We start from the raw sequence: 20667 nt of genomic DNA, 5'->3' as shown, positions 1-20667 counted from the left end.
TCTAGAAATGAAAGATAACTTGGTTGATATGTCTCCAATATAGTAATTTGTTTCCATTGATTTTAAACTATTAGTTCTATATTTACCTTGCAGGGTACCGCCCATCTTCCTGCACATACTAGTTGAATGAAATGACACTGAAGTATCTACGCAGTAGCCATTATAACAGCTGTTTGAATTCCCTTAAATGCTATGAAAGGAGCTTCAGTGCTTTCTTTATCATCTCATTTAGCATAGGAAACAGCAGATCATCCTTTATGAAAAATAAAAGATGATAAAGATAATTCTGTCTCAATTCCTTGTTGCAAGTTTCAAAGTAACACAAAAATATCAGCGCATAAGGGTGCATGTGAGCAGCCTGTGGCAGCAACGTCTTTTTACTTTTGTGCCTTTTTCTTGCCTTTATAAATTACAGAAGTTAGTGATAAAAGTAACATATTATACTAACATTTAAATACATAAGTGTATATACAAACTGTGCATGAGGTTTACTTTTGAAAAAAAAAAAAAAGCCATCTTGTTTGAATGCTTTTCTGTACTGGGAAACAAACGGGCTAGAGGACCTTTATCACCACGAATGGACTCTGCTGCCCATTTTATTCTCATCAGCATTTGTTCCCTTATATGCATCATCTGGCTCACTACTGAGGACATTTAATCTTTTCTGTATTTGAAGATATGTGAATTATCTTTCTGGGACTGAAAACTTGGACAAAGCTTTGCCTCTTTATGCAACATGGTAGTTTTAAAAACAAATCTTTAGTAAATGTATACAATAAAACCATATGTAATATCTGCATACTGTAACGCCACATCAAAGTCTCACAAAATGTGACTGTAATCCAAGATTAATTGCAGCTTTTACATGAACTTAGTTAAAGACAGTTAAATGAAAACAATTTCAAAGTTTACTCATTTTAGATCTATTTCACCCACAGTGACATTTCTAGCCTGAAGAACAACCTAAATAAAAATGTAAACGTGGACTGAGGGACATTTATAGTCCAATGATCCAAGTGAAGCAGTACTAAAAATGTCTTTATTGAGTCGGCCTAAAAACCTTTTCTGCAGAATTGTTTCAGTAGTCCAGGTAGTGAGGGGTACAAAAAGTACCTATATATATATATATATATATATATATATATATATATATATATATACACATGTATATATATGTATATATATATATGATTTTAAATTCATTTAAATGATTTTATTTGTTTCTCTTTATATTATTTTATGTATTTTTAATGCTTCTTGCACTCCCTGCTGCAATGCTTTTATTTTATGTAAAGCACTTTGAACTGTTTGTACATGAAATGTGCTATACAAATAAATTTGATTTGATTTGATTTATATATATATACATATATATATATATATATATATATATATATATATATATATATATATATGTATATATATATATATATATATACATATATATATATAAAAAAATCCTAAAATAAAACATCAGTGTGCTTGCGCTGAAATTTTCCATTTTGATGTATCTTTGGTATTTCCTGTACGATCAGAATTTATTTTCAAACCTGAAAAGCAGAAATAAAGGGGCAAAAGAGGCCTCTGATCTCTGCTTCGAAGGACCTGTGAGGACCCCTTAATGTAGTTTTGAGAAAAGATAGGAGAACTCTCAGAGGTACAATTTAGCTTTTGAAGAGGTGTCCCACAACACAAGCAATACGATTATTTTTTACTTTTAACATAACAAGTTTGCTAGCAATGACATTGTTGCTACGCAACGTACAAATGACGATATGTTTGAAATAATTTAAGTGTGTCGTATTTCTTTCGTAATGCAGAGTAATTGCTCTCAGTTACTGTAGACGATCTTTGGTTGCGTGTTTGCACCAGTAGGAAGGCGTGTGTTCACAGGGGTAAGGACGGGACTCTCCAGGCGGCGGGCTGGTTGGAGCAAAGCAGCGGACCGTCATGGACAAGGCGGCCGTAGTGAAGGTCGGAGCCGCAGCCAGCGCCAGCGTCTGTGCCCTGTTTGGTGGCGTGGCACTGGCTCAGTACATCGTAGCCAAAAAGAAACGAGCTGGCAAGAAAACCAGGATCATAGAGATGGTGAGTTAAACTCCTCTCCAACTGTTTTGTCAAGTTTGATGATGGCGGACAAGAAATAGGAAGTCTTGATCATAGGGCTTCAAATTAAAGCTGCAGTTACGTCAGTATGGAAGAGCGCGGTCATGCTTAGCGCACATTTATTTTGAATGTTACAATCGGAAATCAAATGCCGTGCCTTTTGTTGTCTTGACAGTTGAAGACTTGCATTCTGTTGTGCGCATGCGCCCCGGTTCCCTAAAACAGCAGCTGTTTTTAGAGGTCACTAACCAGCTTTTCTCCAGGAGAAAGATGAAGCAGCTTTTCTGTAATGGATCCCAAAGCTGCGGCAGCTGACCTCTGTGTCAGTGATGCTCTCCACATCTTTACGCGTGCTGGGCTGCTGCTTTTCTTGATGGCTTACATGCAGGTTATGCAAGCTTCTGCAGCACACAAAGTACTACCAGTTGTTAATTTTAGAAAACACGAGTCATTCATTTTTGTCATATTCTGACATGCAACTATTTGTTATTTCGGCTGCTCCTGTTAAAGGTTACCGATGTTGGTCATTCACTTTTATCTCTTCATATCCTTTTCATCTTGCTCTGTCATTCCAGCTACTCAAAAGTCCACTGTTGGAATCCACAACATCCCTCCGTTTCCTTGCCTTGACCAGCAACTCCATCTTTAGCATAATTATTCAATATACCCTGCATATCTGCCCTCTACACATGTCCTGCCCAACTCGTTTTTTACTTAGTTTCAGAACCATTTAAGCTAAGCTGTCCCTCTGATAAACTCATTCCTAATCCTGTCAGGCCTCATCCGTGCCAAAGCAAATCTTAGCATTCTTGACTCACTTGCCTCCTCTCTTGCAACCCTTTAGTAGTGGCACAGCTATATTACATAACTGGTTGCTCCACCTATCTTCCTCTGCTTTATGCCACTCCTGACATTCTTCTCTACTCACTCCACCCTGCCTGCACCCTCTTTAACATCCCTCTGTCACAACACCTGCTATTTTCCCAAGAACTTTATTAAAGGGATAATCCGGAGTAAAATGCACTTTAGATCAATTTATGGGATGATTGGGAGTACATACGTTGAGTTGACATCAAAATCATGTCATTCGGACGTGTTTTGAGAATTTCGATTTGACCGTTTTTAGCCAAAAGTCGTTAGCCTGGAGGTGAGAGGGGCATATCATCTCGCCGTTACAAAACGCTATTTTTATACCTCTTCAACAGCTCCAAACAACATAACACTTACGTGGTAGTGAGTAGAGGGTCCCTAAAGCCAAACCGAAGTGTCCCGAGGTCTTCATGTGGTCGGATATAGAGTCCAGAATGAATTTAATCAAGCCAGTACCTTGACGTCTTCCGTCAACAGGAGGCTACCTAACGCGAGACATCACGTCACGTGACATTTCAAAATTCCAACCTGTTAGTAAGCTAGGCTTTGCTGTTGCATACAACTTCATTTCACTTTCGAAAGAAATACTGGACTATGTTTGTAAAAAAAAAAACGGCAACGAAATTGTGAATTTCCAGAGCGAGTTACTTCACACTCGGCAATCAACTCCTACGGACTCATGTGACGTGATGTCTCGCGTTAGGTAGTCTCCTGTTGACGGAAGAGGCTCTGATTGAGCAGCAGAGAAGAGCAGGTACTGGCTTGATTAAATTCATTCTGGACTTCCGGATTATCCCTTTAACTTTTACACAAATTCTTAGAAATTCTAATAGAAAGACATGTCAACAAGGAAGACATGGTTTGAAAATACTTGTTTATTCTACATCACATTGATGCAAATTAACATGCTTGGCCAAGGTTTAATGAAAGCAGACAACACAATAATATATTTCTCTTCTAGAATCTACAAATGCTCTATTTGCTTTCTTGCGTTTTTCTAGTGAATCTGATAAATATCCTCCTCCTGGTTAGCAGGCTCTCCTTTTATCGTGTGGCTGCTAAAGAAACGGTTTCCTAAGTCATGCTGTGGTGCTTAGCTTTGCGACAAAATCTATGACATTAATTTGATCTGATTAAATAAATTCAATCAGGGCATTTTGTTAGAACTGTGACGGGTCTGTTGTCCTCATCCTTTTCCAGGCAGCTCACGTCTCCTCCTTGTTCCACATCTGTCCGTCTGTTTTGCGTCTTGCAGCACGCGAACACAGTCTGGGTGAAAGTGAAGCTGAAGTTTTGAAATAAATCAAGGTAGCATGATGAAACAGACATTACAGAAGGCAAACGGGTAGCTGTTTTTTTTACTTCTCTGCCTCAGTGTGTGTTAGCTGATCTTCAGTAGAAGCAAGAGATAGGATCCAGGGAAGCTTGTCACATGACCATATTTAGCTTATTACACACTGAAATAATGTAGTTTTATTAACAGAGCTGGAGACATATATTTAAGCTCTCCATAATTCTCAGATGAATTTCCACACTGTCAATCAATTATTTGATTAGCGTTGAGTCTCCCCAAAATGACACTAAAAGCCTCCTCGCAAGGCAAGAAGCTGTTCTCTGTTCTCTTTTGCTAATCCTGTCTCGTGGTGAAAGAATGACACTTGTGTTGTCGTGGTGACTGGGGCTGTTTTTACATGGACAGTTTCCCGCTGTGACCCTCAGCATGGAAACTTGTGACATCTGCTTTTTGACGATGTGTGGCCCTGCGAAGAAGCACAAACATCCGTTCTGAACCCCAGAAGTCCAAAAAGCACACAGCTACCGATCATCTGGCCTTTCATGGCTTTCTGTCTTTTAGTTTGCTAGAACTTCAGAAATCTAATCAGGATCATTTCCAAACAAGTTAGGCACTGCAGTAGATTAAAATGTTCATATTCTAACAACTATCGTGGCTTTTAAGAAGTTTTTTTTTAAACTCCAACTGTAGTGTCACAATGCAAATAGTTCAACAACAGTTTGTTTTTTTTCCCCAGAATAACGAGGTACTTTCATGGTTAGAACAGGGGGGATTTGTGGGGGTGGTGGAAGTTTTATGCTGAGATGTTTGTTACATATCTGCGTATTTAAAACCCAAACATGTGTCACTCCATGCTTTACACACAGCCAACAAACTATGTGTTTGCATTTCTTTTCTATACAAAAAGTGGAATAAACAACGAATGAAGTGGTCTGTATATTGCTACTGTATGTTTGAAAGAAAAAAGTTGTTTGGGGACAACATATTGAAAGTTCCTGCAGTAGAACTGAAGCGCATGTCACTTAATTTTAGTTCATCGTGACAGTGGGGATGCACAGTATATTGACGCTGATATTTTTCAAGTGAAATAGAATCAGATGATTCCGTTTAAGTGCATCGTCTGACGTTGCATTAATCCATTTCTCCTGTAAAGTCCTGCCAGTGTGTATATTTTCGTCCTGGGTAAGCGAGCAAACTCTGGCCAGTTCCCTTTCAGGGAGATGCCAGAATATTGCGAGTCCTCACTTTTTTATTGCACCTTTGCAGAGTAGCTGCAGCCTGACCACAGACATGTATATAACTTTATCAAAGGAATTTACATGCAAGCATAGGCCGAACATTCAAAGACATCGAACTGCATGTGAATCCACATCGCTTTGAAAAGCATGAGCTGCATGTCTAAGTGTAACTGGAAAAAGGGACTACATGGTGTGTTTAAGGTGCACTTTTTAAATTCTGGAATTTCTGAAAGTCTTCATGGTGCATTCGATTACACCTTGTAAACATAGGTATATTTCAATAGACATGACACATTAAAATTTTGCCATGTATCATTTCTCTCTGGTTTCTTCCCTCGTATCAAAGCAGAGTTTAAGTGCGATATGTTTAGACTCATTTCTCACAACTGCAATTTACATTTCTTAGAGACCAAGAGGAAGATAGAAAATACCCATATATATATATATATATATATATATATATATATATATATATACATATATATATATACCATGTATCATTCTCACTCAAAACTAGATTTTTACATATCAGCACTTCTTGAGGGTTTCTACTACGGTTTTGCGTCACTTAGAATTTTTAGTCTAAGACAAGTTTCCTGACAGAACATTACCAGACATATTCTGTCTTTAAGTTAAGGACAACTTGTAACGTACTGTAGAATATAAACCCAGCAGAGCTCTGAGATCTGCTGACTCAGGTCAGATAGTGGATCCCAGAGTTCAAAGTAGACACGGTGAAGCAGCTTTTAGCTGTTATGCTGCACACAACTGGAACAAACTACCAGCAGAACTGAAATCAGCCCCAACTGTAAGCACTTTTAAATCCAGGTTAAAAACATTTCTCTTTCGGTGTGCGTATGGTTGAGTTTATATTTTTCTTTTTCCCCTCTTCTTTGATTGCTTTTAACTGTGTTTTAATTTTTATTCTACCTTTTTAATTCTCTTTAAATTGCTTGTTTTTATGCTGTTCTTTTAAATGCCTTGTCTTTATGTAAAGCACATTGAGTTGCCTGTGGTATGAAATGCGCTATATAAATAAAGATGCCTTGCCTTGCCTTGCCTTGCCTTGCCTTGCCTTGCCTTGCCTTGCCTTGCCTTGCCTTGCCTTGCCTTGCCTTGCCTTGCCTTGCCTTGCCTTGCCTTGCCTTGCCTTGCCTTGCCTTGCCTTACTGTACAAGCTATGTCAGCTTTACCTGTAGCAAAATATCTGTCTCCTCTTATGTGCTGCTGAGACATGATTTAGTCTTGGAATATATCCGGCTATATAATATATTTGTCATGCATATGTTTCCTGATATATGCATATGATACCATGCATACCAAACATTAAAGGTGCTCATGGCCTTTGTGTCTAAAACATGTTTGCACCAGCATTTAATTTAGTAAATGATACTGCAGTTCAGGAGAAATGATTCTGGTGTACCTGAGGTTAAGGCTACCATGTGACACAGTGGATGTGCTTAGTTTCAGCTTTAATCAGTCAGATCTCCTGCTTACTCCAGTGTCAGAACAGCAGAGTCGTGACTGCCAAATCGCTTAATGTGAGGCTTCCAAAAAGCTCTCTACAAACCAAAAGGTGACCTCACGGTGGCTTTCTAAAATCTATGGACATGATAGACTACAGACTACCGGAGAAATAAATAAACTTCCCCATAGATCAACCTTCTTGTACAGATACCCGATCTACTTACGGAAGTCAGTCACTGAATGATACACTCATTTGTACCGCACTTCAACTAAAGCAACCCACACTTTTTATCCTTTCATGTCTATTAGAGCCATTTGGAAGATTAGCATCATGCTCTAGTAGATATTTATAGTAGGGGTGGGCTAGTTTTAACATAACTTAATGTAATGAATTGCTGAAGTTTTTCTGGACACGGATATGACGTAATATAATCGATTCAGGGGAGAAAAATCGATTTTTAAAATCATCCCATTAAAAATCGCGATATGTACATTAATCGATTTTTCCGCCCACCCCTAATTTATAGGTATATAAACAACCTATGATTAACTCTGACTCCTGTTGTTGTAGCGTTTTGGTCCTGTCTTTTCTACCCTTGTGTCTTATATTCTACAAGTGTCCTGATCCTGTTCATAAAAACATATCAGGACAGACACGTGTCTCCTGGATGTGCAGTTTGTGTGATCCCTGTGTTTGAAGTTTGCTCTGATCCAGACCAAGCCCACGAGATTGGGTTGTCTGTCATTATGATGAGACTATTGACAACGACTGTGATGTTGGTCATGTGTGTTTTTCCTAGTGGATCCAAGGTCCTCTTAGTCCCAGTAGCACCACATTGGATATCTGTTTGAATCATGTTTGTAGATAACTGAGCAGATGCCAATCATATGAACGTTTGACATCACAATCTAAAACCACTAAATGAATCACATTTCTATCTAATCTGTTGACAGATGCTCTACATCTTTTTTTTTTACATCTAATCTGTCTCATTTTTGATAAAAAAACTAGGCTAATTAACACAGTGTGCTTTTGCTCTGTTGGCCCCTAGAGGGCAGAACAGAGTAACTTTTCCCTTTGCATTTTTGCCAGACCTCCCTGCAGAGCTTTTCTTTTACGAGTCACACTTGAACTTACGGAAGAGTATTAGGGCCAGGCATAAGAAAAAATAATAACATTTTGCCTGTCGAGATTAAAGTCGAAAACTTTATTTTCAACATGTCGACTTTAATCTCGACATGTCGAGTTTATTCTCGACAGGCAAAATATAAATATTTTTTCTTATGCCTGGCCCTAATACTCTTCCGTATGAACTTCACGTCCAGTTATGTTTTTGCATGTTTGTGCATTTGGCCGACGTTTTTATGCAAAGGGACTTACACTCATATCCCAGGTAGGCAGGTTGCGTTAGGGGGTCTTAGCCTAAGGACCCCCACTGGAGGTAGTACCTTTTCATGCAGGGGGTTAGGATTCAAACCCCGGTCACCCACATGAAAGGTGGTAATCTTACCACTACACTATCGCTTAATTTGACATAATTTTGGTTTTGGATTTATGACAAATGCAGTATTCTCTATAATGGAGATGGATGACCACCTGTTCTGTGGATGTCACGTCAAGTTTTTGGCTGAAATGTAAAAATGTAATTCACAAGTCTGGCTTTAATGTGTTATAGTTAATCATCTTCAGGTATTTTTGCATGCAGAAAGACAAATATATTTAAGAAACACTTATATAAGTTAAGATTGAGGGATTAAAAGTAGTTGGTGGCTGTCCTTTTTTTCAGTGATCAACAAGAAAGTGGTGCTCTCCATTCTCATAATTTAAAGCTTGAACTTGGGAGGGTCCATCCTCTTACCAGGTTCCCCGACGCTTCTTCTAGCTGATGTGCCTCATTATCATACGCAACAGATGGTCATCACTATGACGACCACAGCAGCTTCCATTGTGGGTACAGCAAAAGGAAACCAAAGGATGCCCATAATGCAAAAGCCTCCTCCATGTCAAACATAAATCTTACTCAGGCCAGTCTTTCTTTCACAACATGTTTACCAATGTAAATATAGTCGCTGGAATGCCCACATTCATGACTGTTATTGTAAATATGTGTGGTTCATATAAGATAAATCAAATGATTTTAAAACTTAGGCAAATGTTTGTGTGTGGCTGCTGTTTCTTCGTAATCAGCAACCATTGTCAGCCGGCTTAGTTTGTGACTGTGAAATGGATGGATATACAGTATAATTGTGTTTGGCAATATTAAAAGAAAGATTACAGCTGCTCTGTTTGGCCACGCAATTAAACTGTCGAAGATAAAAACCTGAGTTTGCTTTGCAAAAAGAAATACAGTTGAAGAAGTAAGAGCACAGGAAGAAGTAGTAGAAGGAGTTGTAACAAAGTGAAAAGAAGGTGTGAGACTACTCAAAGTTCAAATCCCTCCATGTGATTGGTTGTTGAAGTTATGTGTAATCATTTCATGCCGTCAGCAGAATTAGTTTTATTTGCTGCAGTAGTTTATTTGGTAAGTGGTTTTAGAGCTGCATTATTGATAGCTGCAGTAAGTGAATAGTAATAAACTGCACAAGCTGCAGCTGTGTTTTAGATGGAAAGGTAATCACAGAGCAATGGTGTGGGCAACAGACGATGCGCTTTTATCAGTATAGTCACAGTTGTTTGAGGTGCATCTGATTATAGCAGCATTGCTGGAATTAATCATCACTTAATTTGTGTCCACAGCAGCCTGAACCTCTGACCTCTGCTACAACATCACAGGAGCAGCTTGGATGCATTCCTCTCTAATGCTGCTAGAAACTGCTAAACTGGCGCTTTGACTTCTAAGTATCATCATTTTGTTTTCTTGCTGTCACATGCAACTCTCTGTTCAACCAAGTTGGTTTTTGAAAGTTGTTGGTTTCATGCAGCTTTGCTGAATAAACAGATCTGCTGCTTCTGTCTTGCAACCTTTAAGCAGCAATCCATACCTCCTTTTAATCTAATTTTTTTCTTTGATGATTATCTTGAAACCACATGATTATTGACATCCACACTACTACTATCAGAACAAGCCCCTCTGTGCTGGGCAATAATTGAACCATTGAAATGCTAACGTGACATGACGCAGTACTTGAGACTTTGTCATTTCCAGTTAAATTAACTTTTTGTCCTTTCAGCCAGGTTTACCTGTCAGGAGCCATTTTAGTTAAGCCAAACCTTATTCATCAGACTTGTCACTCTCCACCACAGACACAGCTCATCTTTGCACAATGCATGAAGTCTGGTCTGGTCTTCCTGACAGAATCCTCGTGCATAGCATTACTTGTACTCGGTGAGGAGATAAGTTCTTTCTGTGGCTCTGATTGGCTTTAGGTTGCGATTAGTTGGAAGCCATTATCTTTGTGGAGTCCAAGAGCTTTGTGAGGATCAAAATGCGGATCCTTTAACTTTAAACAGCTGTTTTAGGGTCAAAATTCATCACACGGTTCAAGTCGGATAAAGTTGGGGTTAGGATTTGGTAGCTGGTTGCAGTGGTCATGGTAAGGAATCCATTATGTCAGTGAAGGCTCCATAGGAAGTTTAAAAAAGAAGGATGTGTGTCAGACAGACGGCAGGACAGAAGCAGCATATCTGTAAATGACACCAGAGCGAAGCAGATACTATTTGCATAGTTCTTCATGACATAACCATTTCAGTACAAACATTTACTCTCCAGCGTGGCGGGTAGCCATCAAAGATTTACTGGACAAATGAGAAACGAGTGCATGGCAGGTGTTATTTTTGGAAACAGGAATGCGTTTAAACTGACGATCCGAGCTGCTGTGTGAGCCGATGTACTGCAGGGAGCCATAACTGCGGGGAGGTGTAATCAGAGACAATTTTCAGGGGTGTGTGTATGTGAGACAGTTCAAGTCGATGGAGGAGAGGGACAGGGTGTCTCATGTTCCAGTTTCCAGCCATCTAACAGCAGCAACAGCAGCAGCAACAGCAGCAGCAGAGCAGCCGGGGACAAAGCCACGTTCAGCAGAAACTGAGGCTGGAGTCAAGTGCAGCATGAATTTTATGTTCCGCTGGCAACATTGCAAAGAAATAAAAGGGTCACCACCTGTAGAAGCATCTCAATTCCTCTCTTTATATTGTTTATATCCTTGTTTTTTTTTCCATTCGACACCCCAAACACTGGGCAGGACAAATGTCCAGTGTCATTGATTGTAGGTGTTAATTGTCACCACACTTCTCAGGGTGTGTTTGTAGCGTTTGAAGGGTCCAGATTTATTGAAATGACCTGAGAGTATTAAATCTTTATTAACAACCAAGACTTGAGCTGGTTGAATTCTCTTAGTACTAAGAGAAGAAGCTTTGGTGCTTTCTTTATTATGTCCTTTACAATGGGAACTGATCATTCTTTATCGAAGGGAAGGAGACAATGTTGTCAGACAGTTCTTTGTATTTTTTAGATTAAAGACGGCGCTCAGTTGTTGTCATAGAGTCATCTAAATGGGATTCATGTTGAGGTAAGACAGCCTCACTTTTTATGGCTTTGCTTTTCTTTTTTAAATGACCAATCTTGGTTATGAAATGATATTTTTTGTTATATCTTATCAATATGATATTTATAGTGGGCTGTAGCTTCAGTTAAACACCACGACAAAAGTAATCATGATCTGGCAAAGTTTTTTTTGTTTTGAACAGCTGTAGTTTAACTAATGCAGACCCACATCTAGGCATGGGCCGGTTACCACGGTATGAAAAAGTCATGGTTTCAAAACCACGAAAATTTTCTATCATTCCGTCCCTGCGGTATCAGCATTTTTTAATCAGCTGCAGCGTAGTGCCCCCTCCCCCACGCGGTGCGGTACAGGCACCTGTACGACACTGCACTGAAACAACATGGTGACCACGTCAACTCCCAGAACTCGCTGACGGAGCTTGGCAGAACTTTGGGGAATTTGCTGTTGTTTCATTCACTGGAAGTGGCTTTGAGAAGGACTGTTCAATGGAAAAGTTTTTATTTTTCTTGTTTTTAAATACAGACATTCAAAATACACATTTTAGAGCTGTAATCATAATACGGTGATATTTTTGCCTACGGTTATCATACCGTCAGAATCTCATGCCTACCCACATCCCAGCAACGTGTGGTTGCATTTCCTACATCCTCCCTGTGTTCTTACACATTTCTCCTGCCATCTTTCCGTTACACCATGATGTTTCTCATCCAAGTCCTGGAGGATTGTTTAGGAAAAGACCTAAAAGGGAATTTCTTTGGCTTGTCAACTATAGCCCGTGGGGCAGTCGGTGGCGTAGTGGGTTAAGCAGGCGCCCCATGTACAGAGGCTACAGTCCTCGCTGCAGCTGGCCCCGGTTCGAGTCCCGCACCGGACGGCCCTTTGCTGCATGTCATTCCCCCTCTCTCTGCCCCCTGCTTCCTGTCTCTCTCCAACTGTCCTATCATTAAAGGCATAAAAAGCCCCCAAAAATATTTTAAAAAATAAATAAATATGGCCCGTATCACTGTACTGATAATGTACTCATTGATCCGACATTACACCGAATTCTCGTTCACAAAGTCAGCTGCTATAGAAAAGTTTTTCTTGGAATTAACAGCTTTTGGCCTCTGGGCCTCACAGACATGTTCAGACTCAACAAAAAATGTACATATGTTGCAGTTATTTGAGAGCCAAATATTAAAGCCGCAGCTAAAAGATAAGCTTAAGGAACTGTAAGTTATCTGTGTAAACGTGTGTGCGTTTGAATGAAGACATGTGAGGCGTATCCATTAGCTGATATGTGGGACTGACTATTGTCCCACCAAATGGCCTGATTGACCCTTAACCCTTCAGGCCTTTCATGTGGCTCCAGGCTATTTAGTGCTTGCGTGCGTTTGCATGGGGAGGTTGTGTGTTAAAAATGTGTGTACTCAGCATTTGTTGACCTGAAGCGAACCCGCCCCTACGAATTGATTTTAAAAGTTCCTTTTTCCAAGGGTCAGAGGTCACATTACTGGAAAAAGTCTAAATTACAAATGCTACTTCAACTCCGCTGGCCTCATTCCACATCTATTTGTGGTGAAATGTGTCAGCTGGAATTGTCCCTGTATTTGTGTGTTTCAGCCTGTGTGTGGGGGGGAGGGGTTATGTTGTCTGATCTGTCTTAGTCAACACCCTCTCCCTCCCTGCCTGTTTCTGTAGATATATAAACCCTGCGCAGCCATACAATCTTTTCTTCACTCTTGTTTTGGCTGAAATACCAAACCCGAGGTAAGTTCCTCTTTGCAAGAGATTAGGCGACTTTATTCATTCGCTTCGGTCTTTGATGCTTATACTGTTTCTTCAGGAAGTCAGAATTTACCCAAACTTCATTTTTGTGTATCACATTAAAAGTTTTCAGAAAGTAGTGACCATATGTTGGTATATATTTCATGTTTCCTCTTTTCTATTGTTGATGTCCCGTGTGTATTTTATAATGAGCTTATGGCTCCCTCTCTCGATTCTTATTTGCCTGCTATACTGTATTTTCGCTGCTGTAACAATGTGAATTTCCCTGCTGTGGGACTAATAAAGGTTTATCCTATCTTATCTCCCGTAGAGCACTTTTCACTATGGTCTAGCAGGTCTTCCAAAATCCTTCTGCATTTGCACATTTGCTCCTGAACTGCAGGTTTTATGAGCCAATAAATGCAAAGTGTGTTTGGATGGGTTCGCCCCTGTGGCACCGTACTGAAAACTCATTTTGAAATGTTCAATTAATTCGACACATAAATGCAGTCTTCACTCCACCAAAATGAAATTTAAGATGTTTGGGTTCTTTGTTTTGTTTAAGCGGATGAACCTAAATAGAGAGTCGGTAAGAAATAGACAGGTTTATCTTTAGCTTGTGTGCTCAGTGTCGTGTGTCGGAGCACTTGATGAGGTGCTGCAAAGTCAAACTCTGATTATGCAAGAGGAAGCTGTGGTGGGGGGTGTTGCTGTGTGCATCTGGGGGCTTGGTTGTTTGCATTTCATCAGCACTTTTTCTATCTTCTTTACTGTATGTGCGACCCCTCCCACTGGCGTCACATTAGACCTTAAAGTAATGGATTGTTCATTCATCGGCCCCAACAACCTTTTCTGCCTTGTGATATTTTTTCTGTAACTATGGCTATGTTGGTTATTAGATTGACTTTCAATATTTTTGTAAATTACTAATCTGCTCTCAGCTGACTAACATGATATTGGTACACAGCCGTGTCACACGCAGCTTTTCGTACTCATTCCTTACTTATGAGGTAATGATGTGGTGTAACCCAGGCTTTCTTGTTACTTATCGGGCTGTTTTACCACCTGAACACAAGCACACACAGACGTTCCCTCGAGAAGTCAGGTTCTGCCAGGAGGTGGCTGCGAGGCAGCGTTTGATCTGGTCTTAAAATGAAAGAAGTTGCAGGATTTATGTCCATTGTCAGCCAGTTCGGAGGAGAGTGTCGAGCCTCGACTTTGAGAAAAACCTCAGTCTTCAGGGGATCCAGCAGGGATGATTTTTGTCTTTTTCTTCTTCTCTTCCTCGTCCATTCGTCACCCACCCTCTGCATCCGCTGAACCTCTTCAAAACTATCAAAAACAAGTTCAAACTAGAGCAAGCTTTGTGTAATATAAAGATGTCCCGTTCTCATCCTGGTCAAGAGAAACAGTTGGGTTAACAAGAGACCCATCTAAACTTCAGACCCAAATACAAACTTGAACTTTGCATTGGTCTGCAGAGCTGAAGTCAATGAGATGAGGTTACAAGAAGGGCTGGAGTCCACCTCCTCGCTGCAGGGTGTTACTGTGCCTGTTGGTGAACCATTCGGCTCGTTATACAACACCCGACAGATTCCAAATAAGCTGTTAGAGACGCTGAAACCCCTCCCTGCAGTGTGATTCGTCTGAACCGGGGAACACTATGTTCTACTCCTGTGCCGGAGGCAGTGTTAAAGAAAAGTCTTGAAGTGTGAGTTAAATACATGGGTATGAGATGTGTACGGGAGGGTTCAAAGGCTGCCCTTTGGCACACAGTTACATTACTTATATAGGTCAAAATGAATCCCATTCGAAGTAACTTCTCTACTCAAAAATGCTTCATTTTTCTATACCAATTCAAAACTCCTTTTTAGAAGTTGAAACAAACTTGCTGGAGAGGGTGAGGTGAGGGTATTCTTTGGGTTGCACTCTACAGCTTCACCACTAGATGTCACTTCATCCTACATAATGCTTCTTTAACAGTATCTCTTTCTCTGTTGAACTCCAGATGCCTCAGTTTGAGAAACCGACAGTCCACATGCGGGACCCTGAGAGGGTGGAACAGATCATCTGTGGCCTCATCAAAGGAGGGGCTTCCAAACTACAGGTACCACATCGAGTCTCGATGACTCAGCTTCTGTAAATGGGGAAACACAAACACAAAACTGTCTTACAAGCTCAACACCTAAACTGGTACATTTGAAAGACTTTTAGTTTGTTGCACCAGGAGGTCCTTATTATTTCTAATAGCGTCTGTTTCAACCTCATCTCCTCTGTGGTTCTGAAAGACGAAATGTTTTTGACTGTTTCAGATCATCACAGACTTTGACATGACGATAAGCAAATTCGCTATCAACGGCAAACGCTGTCCAACGTGTCACAGTAAGTCCAACAAAGTGGCAGAAATAGACTTTTCTTAATGTTCTGCTATAATTTTCAGAAGCCTTGATTTAAACTCCTTTTTCGGAAACAAGCATCACGTTTTTGTGCTTTTTTTTCTCCGCATAGATATTATAGATAACTGCAAACTGGTCACTGAGGAGTGCAGGCAGAAGCTGCTGCAGCTGAAGAATAAATACTATCCCATTGAGATAGACCCTCAACTCACCATGGAGGAGAAATATCCATTTATGGTGGAGTGGTAAGTCACGGAACGCATGCAAATCAATGCAAACAGCACTCACTGTGCCGTAAAAGCAGTAGTCATACCAACACAATTACCTTTTTCATGTACTGCTTGAGTTGTGAGACTCCTCTTCCTAAATATGAGCTTGTTCACAGGTATTTTAAGTCCCACTCACTACTCGTAGAGCAGCGGCTCGAGAAGGACAAACTACCAGAGGTGGTGAGGGAGTCTGATGTTGCACTCAGGTACTTAAAGAGAATAAGGCGGAGGAAATATGTAACACCTACTTATTTACTGAAGGAGAGAAGGATGAACTGTGCCTGGCGTGTTCTGTTACAGAGAAGGCTTTGAGCAGTTCTTTGACCGCCTTCATCAGCACAAAGTGCCTGTCTTCATTTTCTCCGCTGGCCTGGGAGATGTCCTCGAGGAAATCATCCACCAGGCAGGCGTCTACCACCCCAACGTCAAAGTTGTTTCCAACTTCATGGACTTTGATGAAAATGTAAGTGTGGTGTTCGTGGTTCAGTCGCACGGTGACTGGGAAATGGATGAGCTGACCTTGCTTGTTTGGTCTTCCCTTGGTGTCGTAGGGCATCCTGAAGGGGTTCAAAGGCGAGCTGATCCACGTGTACAACAAACACGACGGTGCGCTGCGGAACACGGAATACTTCAAACAGCTGAAGGAGTTCAGCAACATCATCCTGCTGGGTGACTCGATGGGAGACCTGAGCATGGCAGATAGTGTCCCCAACGTGGAGAACATCCTCAAGATCGGCTTCCTCAATGACAAGGTACAATCAAGACGCGGACAACGCAAATTCTAACCATTTTTTTTTCATATATTACACAATCTGTTGTGGCTGTGTGGAGTTCTTCCAAATCTTCACTAACAAATTAACCTGTCATCTCTTTAGGTGGAAGAGCGACTGGACAAATATCTGGACTCTTATGACATCGTCCTAGTGAAGGACGAGACTCTGGAAGTGCCCAATGCCATTCTCCAGAAGGTTCTATAACTCCATCCTCTCCGGTTTATCCTCCCCACCCACATCCCACCCAGTCCTTTCCTCTTCTTCCGTCTTCTCCCCTGAAGTCTGGGGCCAGTTAGACTCTTGGCACGCTTTGCAACCCCTCCACTCTCTTCAGATCGAACCAGTATGCTCCGAGTCCCCACCCGGCAGCGCTGTCTAACAGCCTTTTTAAAAAGACATCCTGCATCTCCTGAATGAACTGTTTTTAAAGCTCTCACAGCAGCAACTTCCTGTCTCTGGTGTGTTTTGTCAGCTTGAATTGTTTCTCATGTTTTCTCTCAGAAGTCATTTTATTATAAAAAGAATAGCGAGACAAAAAATACCCCACAAACTCTCACCTCATTTGTATGATTTGCACAGTCTTGTTGTCATTATTCCTAGAGGTATTTTTGATATAGTAGTTATTGTACACAATGCACCAGATGCCCACAAAACGGCACTGTTTTCTGGAGCTGCCCCAGCATGCCTGTCACCACAGTTTCATAAATGATGCGATTAGGCTGTTACCTGGTCAGTGTTTCAAAGTGAGGTGTTGTTCTATTGAACCCAAAAGTCCACAAAATGTAGTAGTTCAGAAGTTTATTAGGAAGTAATTCAGTATATCAAAGGAACTTGGAAAATGTGTTTACTGGAAGAAAATTGAATGTATTGCTCAGTGACAGCAGTCGCATAAAGATGACAAGTATTTATTTCAATTTGATTTAAAGACACCAATGAAATCACGAATTCAAGAGGAAGAAAAAAAAAAAGGAAACGCACTTTAAAGTCTGTGTGTGGGGAAATCAAGCCCCATGTACATGAGTACATGTGGCTGTTGCTTTGATTTGTTGATGTAGGAACAGCTTCTTGCACAGAAAAGCCATGTTTACATAGACTTTTTTTTCTTTTAATCCCTAATTTTCTAAATTGATATAATTTTAATGCATGAAAAGAAGAAGCTCATTATATATCTGAAACATTCATGTCAAATACCACTTTTAAATTAAGATTTTCGCTGCATTGCTCACTCACTCAATCTTTCTTCATGCTGGCATTGAAAGTATTTGACCTTTTTTGTGCTAAAGGTGACCTCTAGTGGTCATTAGGAGGAATTGCAACAGTAAAACGAAGCAAGACGTGAGGCCTTCTGATTCTCATGTAATTTAAATGTATTTCATTGTTGCGGTAAATAGAGGGAACCACATCACCTTCTGTGGCTCAGTAAAACCCTGCATAAGACCTGTTAAAAGTCTGTGTATCACATTTTAGTTCTGTGGTTCAAACTGAGCGCTACTTCTAAACTATTTTCCAGGAGCTTCAAAGCTAAAATGTGTCAGTATCCGTTTTGTGTCAACATGTTGTATTAAAGGTTCCCCTTGAATTTGTATGTGCTGCTATCACCTGCATGTTGCCTTTTCTTATTGTTAAGTTTGAGATGGGAGATAAAATATCAAATATATATGTATATCTATCTATAAATTAGGGCTGGGCGATATGGACCAAAAGTCATATCCCGATATATTTAGGTTGAATATCGATATACGATATATATCCCGATATTTTTTCCGCAAAGTGAGAGCTGTGAAATGAAATGCTCAGTCAAAGTCAAAGCCAAATACGAGTAGATTTATTGAAAACTCACTATAAAATGTAAACATAAACACTGTATAACAAAGCTCCGTAAGGTGCACATTTAAATAAAAAAAATATCTTAAATAAAATTGGCCTACAAAATAAAATAGGTAAATCTTTTTCTGAGGGCAGCATTTATATATAAAGAGATAAGAAAATAAAGTGCTCAGTTTAAGAAAAACGTTTTTAAACATCAGCTTGAGATTACCTGTTTCAGATATTTGATCTAATATCGATATATGCGATATTGTCTAATTCCATATCTAATTTAAAAATATATCGATATATCTTAAATATCGATATATCGCCCAGCCCTACTATAAATATTAGGGGTGGCACGGATCACACAACTCTACGGTTTACGGTTTTGTACGTTTTTTTTTAACTTTTTTTAACTTTTAGCCCCATAATACACACCATTACACCAGTGGAACACTGTAATAATCGCGGAAAAGATTTTACTACCAGAAAGCTAGTATTTTGAGAGAGAAAGAGGGAAGACAATGGATGATTTCAACATGTTTTACATTTATTACTCAAAAAAAGTATCAGGAATGTTTGCTGCGATCTGGTGGCATCTACAGGACAACCACAATAGAAATGAGAAAGAAAAAGTGACATACCATGGCTCCAGCACCTTCAACATGTTTCTAAAGCCTTCAGCCTCTACCACGCTATATGGCTATCGCTTTAGCTTATTTGACGCGAATTGAAACCACGTGCTAACATATGGGCTACAATGCGAACGTGGAACGTCTGGACACAAAAAAAAATTCCGTGGGGTCCACGGTTTAAAGTAATTAAACCGTGGACCCCGTACGGTTTGCACACGCCCCCCGTGAGAAGCAAACCGTACGGTTCGGAGCGTCCACCAAAACCGTACCATGCCTAATAAATATATATCTATATCGATTATGTATGTGTGTGTGTATATATATATATATATATAAATACATGATCTATATACAGAGAGAGAAAGATATAAATGGATATGGATGATGTCATACTGTACATTTGGGAGTTCTATGGAAAATGTATGTTGTTTTACTACATTTGAGATATTTCTAGCAGTTTTATCTGGTGTGTTTTATTTTTATAAACAGATGGCTTCATTTGATGGTGTGAAACATGCAATAAAAAGTTATTTGGAGAGGGGTGTTTTTCTTAAACACAAATACATTTATTTATATATATGTATACGTGTGTATGACAATGACACCACTGGACTATTGCTGGCAATGAGAGCTGAGTTGGGCAGATTTTAAAAATGTCTATTCAGTTTAATCTAAATTTTTGGGGGGTTTTTTTTCCAAGTAATCTGCCACAGAAATTTTATACGTGAAATTAAATTGTTTTAGAAGATAAATATTTGTATCACAATCTTGAATGACTTCTTCAAGTTGATCAGGAAATTCAGCAATGCATGTATCATAAGTGTATAATTTATTTAGTCATAGTTTAGATACAGGGACTAAGAGGTGAAATGTTTGAGGATAAGTTAAGAAAGTCTGGGGAAGAGTTTTTTTTATTTACTTGGTAAGGCAAGTTTATTTGTATAGCACCTTTCAGCTTCAAGGCAATTCAAAGTGCTTCATGCAATTCATGAACACAATGAGGAACATGAGTAGAATAAAAACATTTAACAAAGGAAGCAACAAGACCAGAAAAGATAAAAAAAAAAAAGACTTGAAACGGTCAATAAAAACAGATTTTCAGCAGACCTGCACCCGTGTGTGCGGGTGCTGCATCAGACTGGGGATGGAGGGCAGACCTGTACCCGAGGAGCTGGATCAGCTACAGCTGTTTGATGGGACTTGTTCAAATATCTTCAGTGATTCCTGAAATGATGATGATGTGAGGCCAAAGATGCAATGCTTCAACTTCTTTTTGTGTGGCTTGGATTGAAGAGTGCATACATTTAGGATCAGGCTCAAGGCGGCACAACTTTTGGACTCGGTCGCTGGTTTGAAGTCTTTGTTCTGCAGCAGAACCAAGTGATGAAGTTAGTATTTCATGAAATCTAGAATCAGTTGCAGAAGAAGACAGAGTTATAAGACTTTGCTTTTGCAGCCATGTTAAGATAAGGCAAGAACATCTTTGTTGTCAGTAGCTCACCTAAAATGGAGTGCAGTATTACCAAACTGTGCTGAGACAAGAAGAATGCTCTGCTTT

General features: G+C 39.8%; 1 protein-coding gene across 3 annotated transcripts; it reads left to right on the top strand.

The window, feature by feature from the left end:
• The first annotated feature begins 1884 nt into the window (after positions 1 to 1884).
• nt5c3a (5'-nucleotidase, cytosolic IIIA) lies at positions 1885 to 19645 on the top strand. Of its 3 annotated transcripts, none has more exons than XM_075466132.1 (8): positions 1885 to 2088; positions 15236 to 15334; positions 15540 to 15609; positions 15736 to 15868; positions 16009 to 16098; positions 16193 to 16355; positions 16444 to 16644; positions 16768 to 19645. In XM_075466132.1, the coding sequence occupies exons 1-8, from the start codon at positions 1951 to 1953 to the stop codon at positions 16867 to 16869; spliced, it is 996 nt and encodes a 331-aa protein (XP_075322247.1). In that variant the 5' UTR covers positions 1885 to 1950; the 3' UTR covers positions 16870 to 19645. The 3 variants fall into 3 exon arrangements, with proteins under 3 accessions (XP_075322247.1, XP_075322248.1, XP_075322249.1); XM_075466133.1 differs by lacking the exon at positions 1885 to 2088 and adding an exon at positions 13133 to 13230; XM_075466134.1 differs by lacking the exon at positions 1885 to 2088 and adding an exon at positions 14669 to 15132.
• Positions 19646 to 20667: the final 1022 nt, after the last annotated feature.

Source organism: Odontesthes bonariensis, chromosome 5 (assembly GCF_027942865.1).
Source record: "Odontesthes bonariensis isolate fOdoBon6 chromosome 5, fOdoBon6.hap1, whole genome shotgun sequence".
Classification (NCBI taxonomy): Eukaryota; Metazoa; Chordata; class Actinopteri; order Atheriniformes; family Atherinopsidae; genus Odontesthes; species Odontesthes bonariensis.
This window is presented reverse-complemented; position numbering and strand designations above follow the sequence as displayed.

Excerpts from the sequence above, each read along its gene's own strand:
- nt5c3a (XM_075466132.1), top strand. The coding sequence starts at position 1,951 with ATGGACAAGGCGGCCGTAGTGAAGGTCGGAGCCGCAGCCAGCGCCAGC. Across the intron at positions 2,089-15,235 it reads AAACCAGGATCATAGAGATG|ATGCCTCAGTTTGAGAAACC; the intron begins GTGAGTTAAACT and ends GTTGAACTCCAG. Across the intron at positions 15,610-15,735 it reads ACGCTGTCCAACGTGTCACA|ATATTATAGATAACTGCAAA; the intron begins GTAAGTCCAACA and ends TTCTCCGCATAG.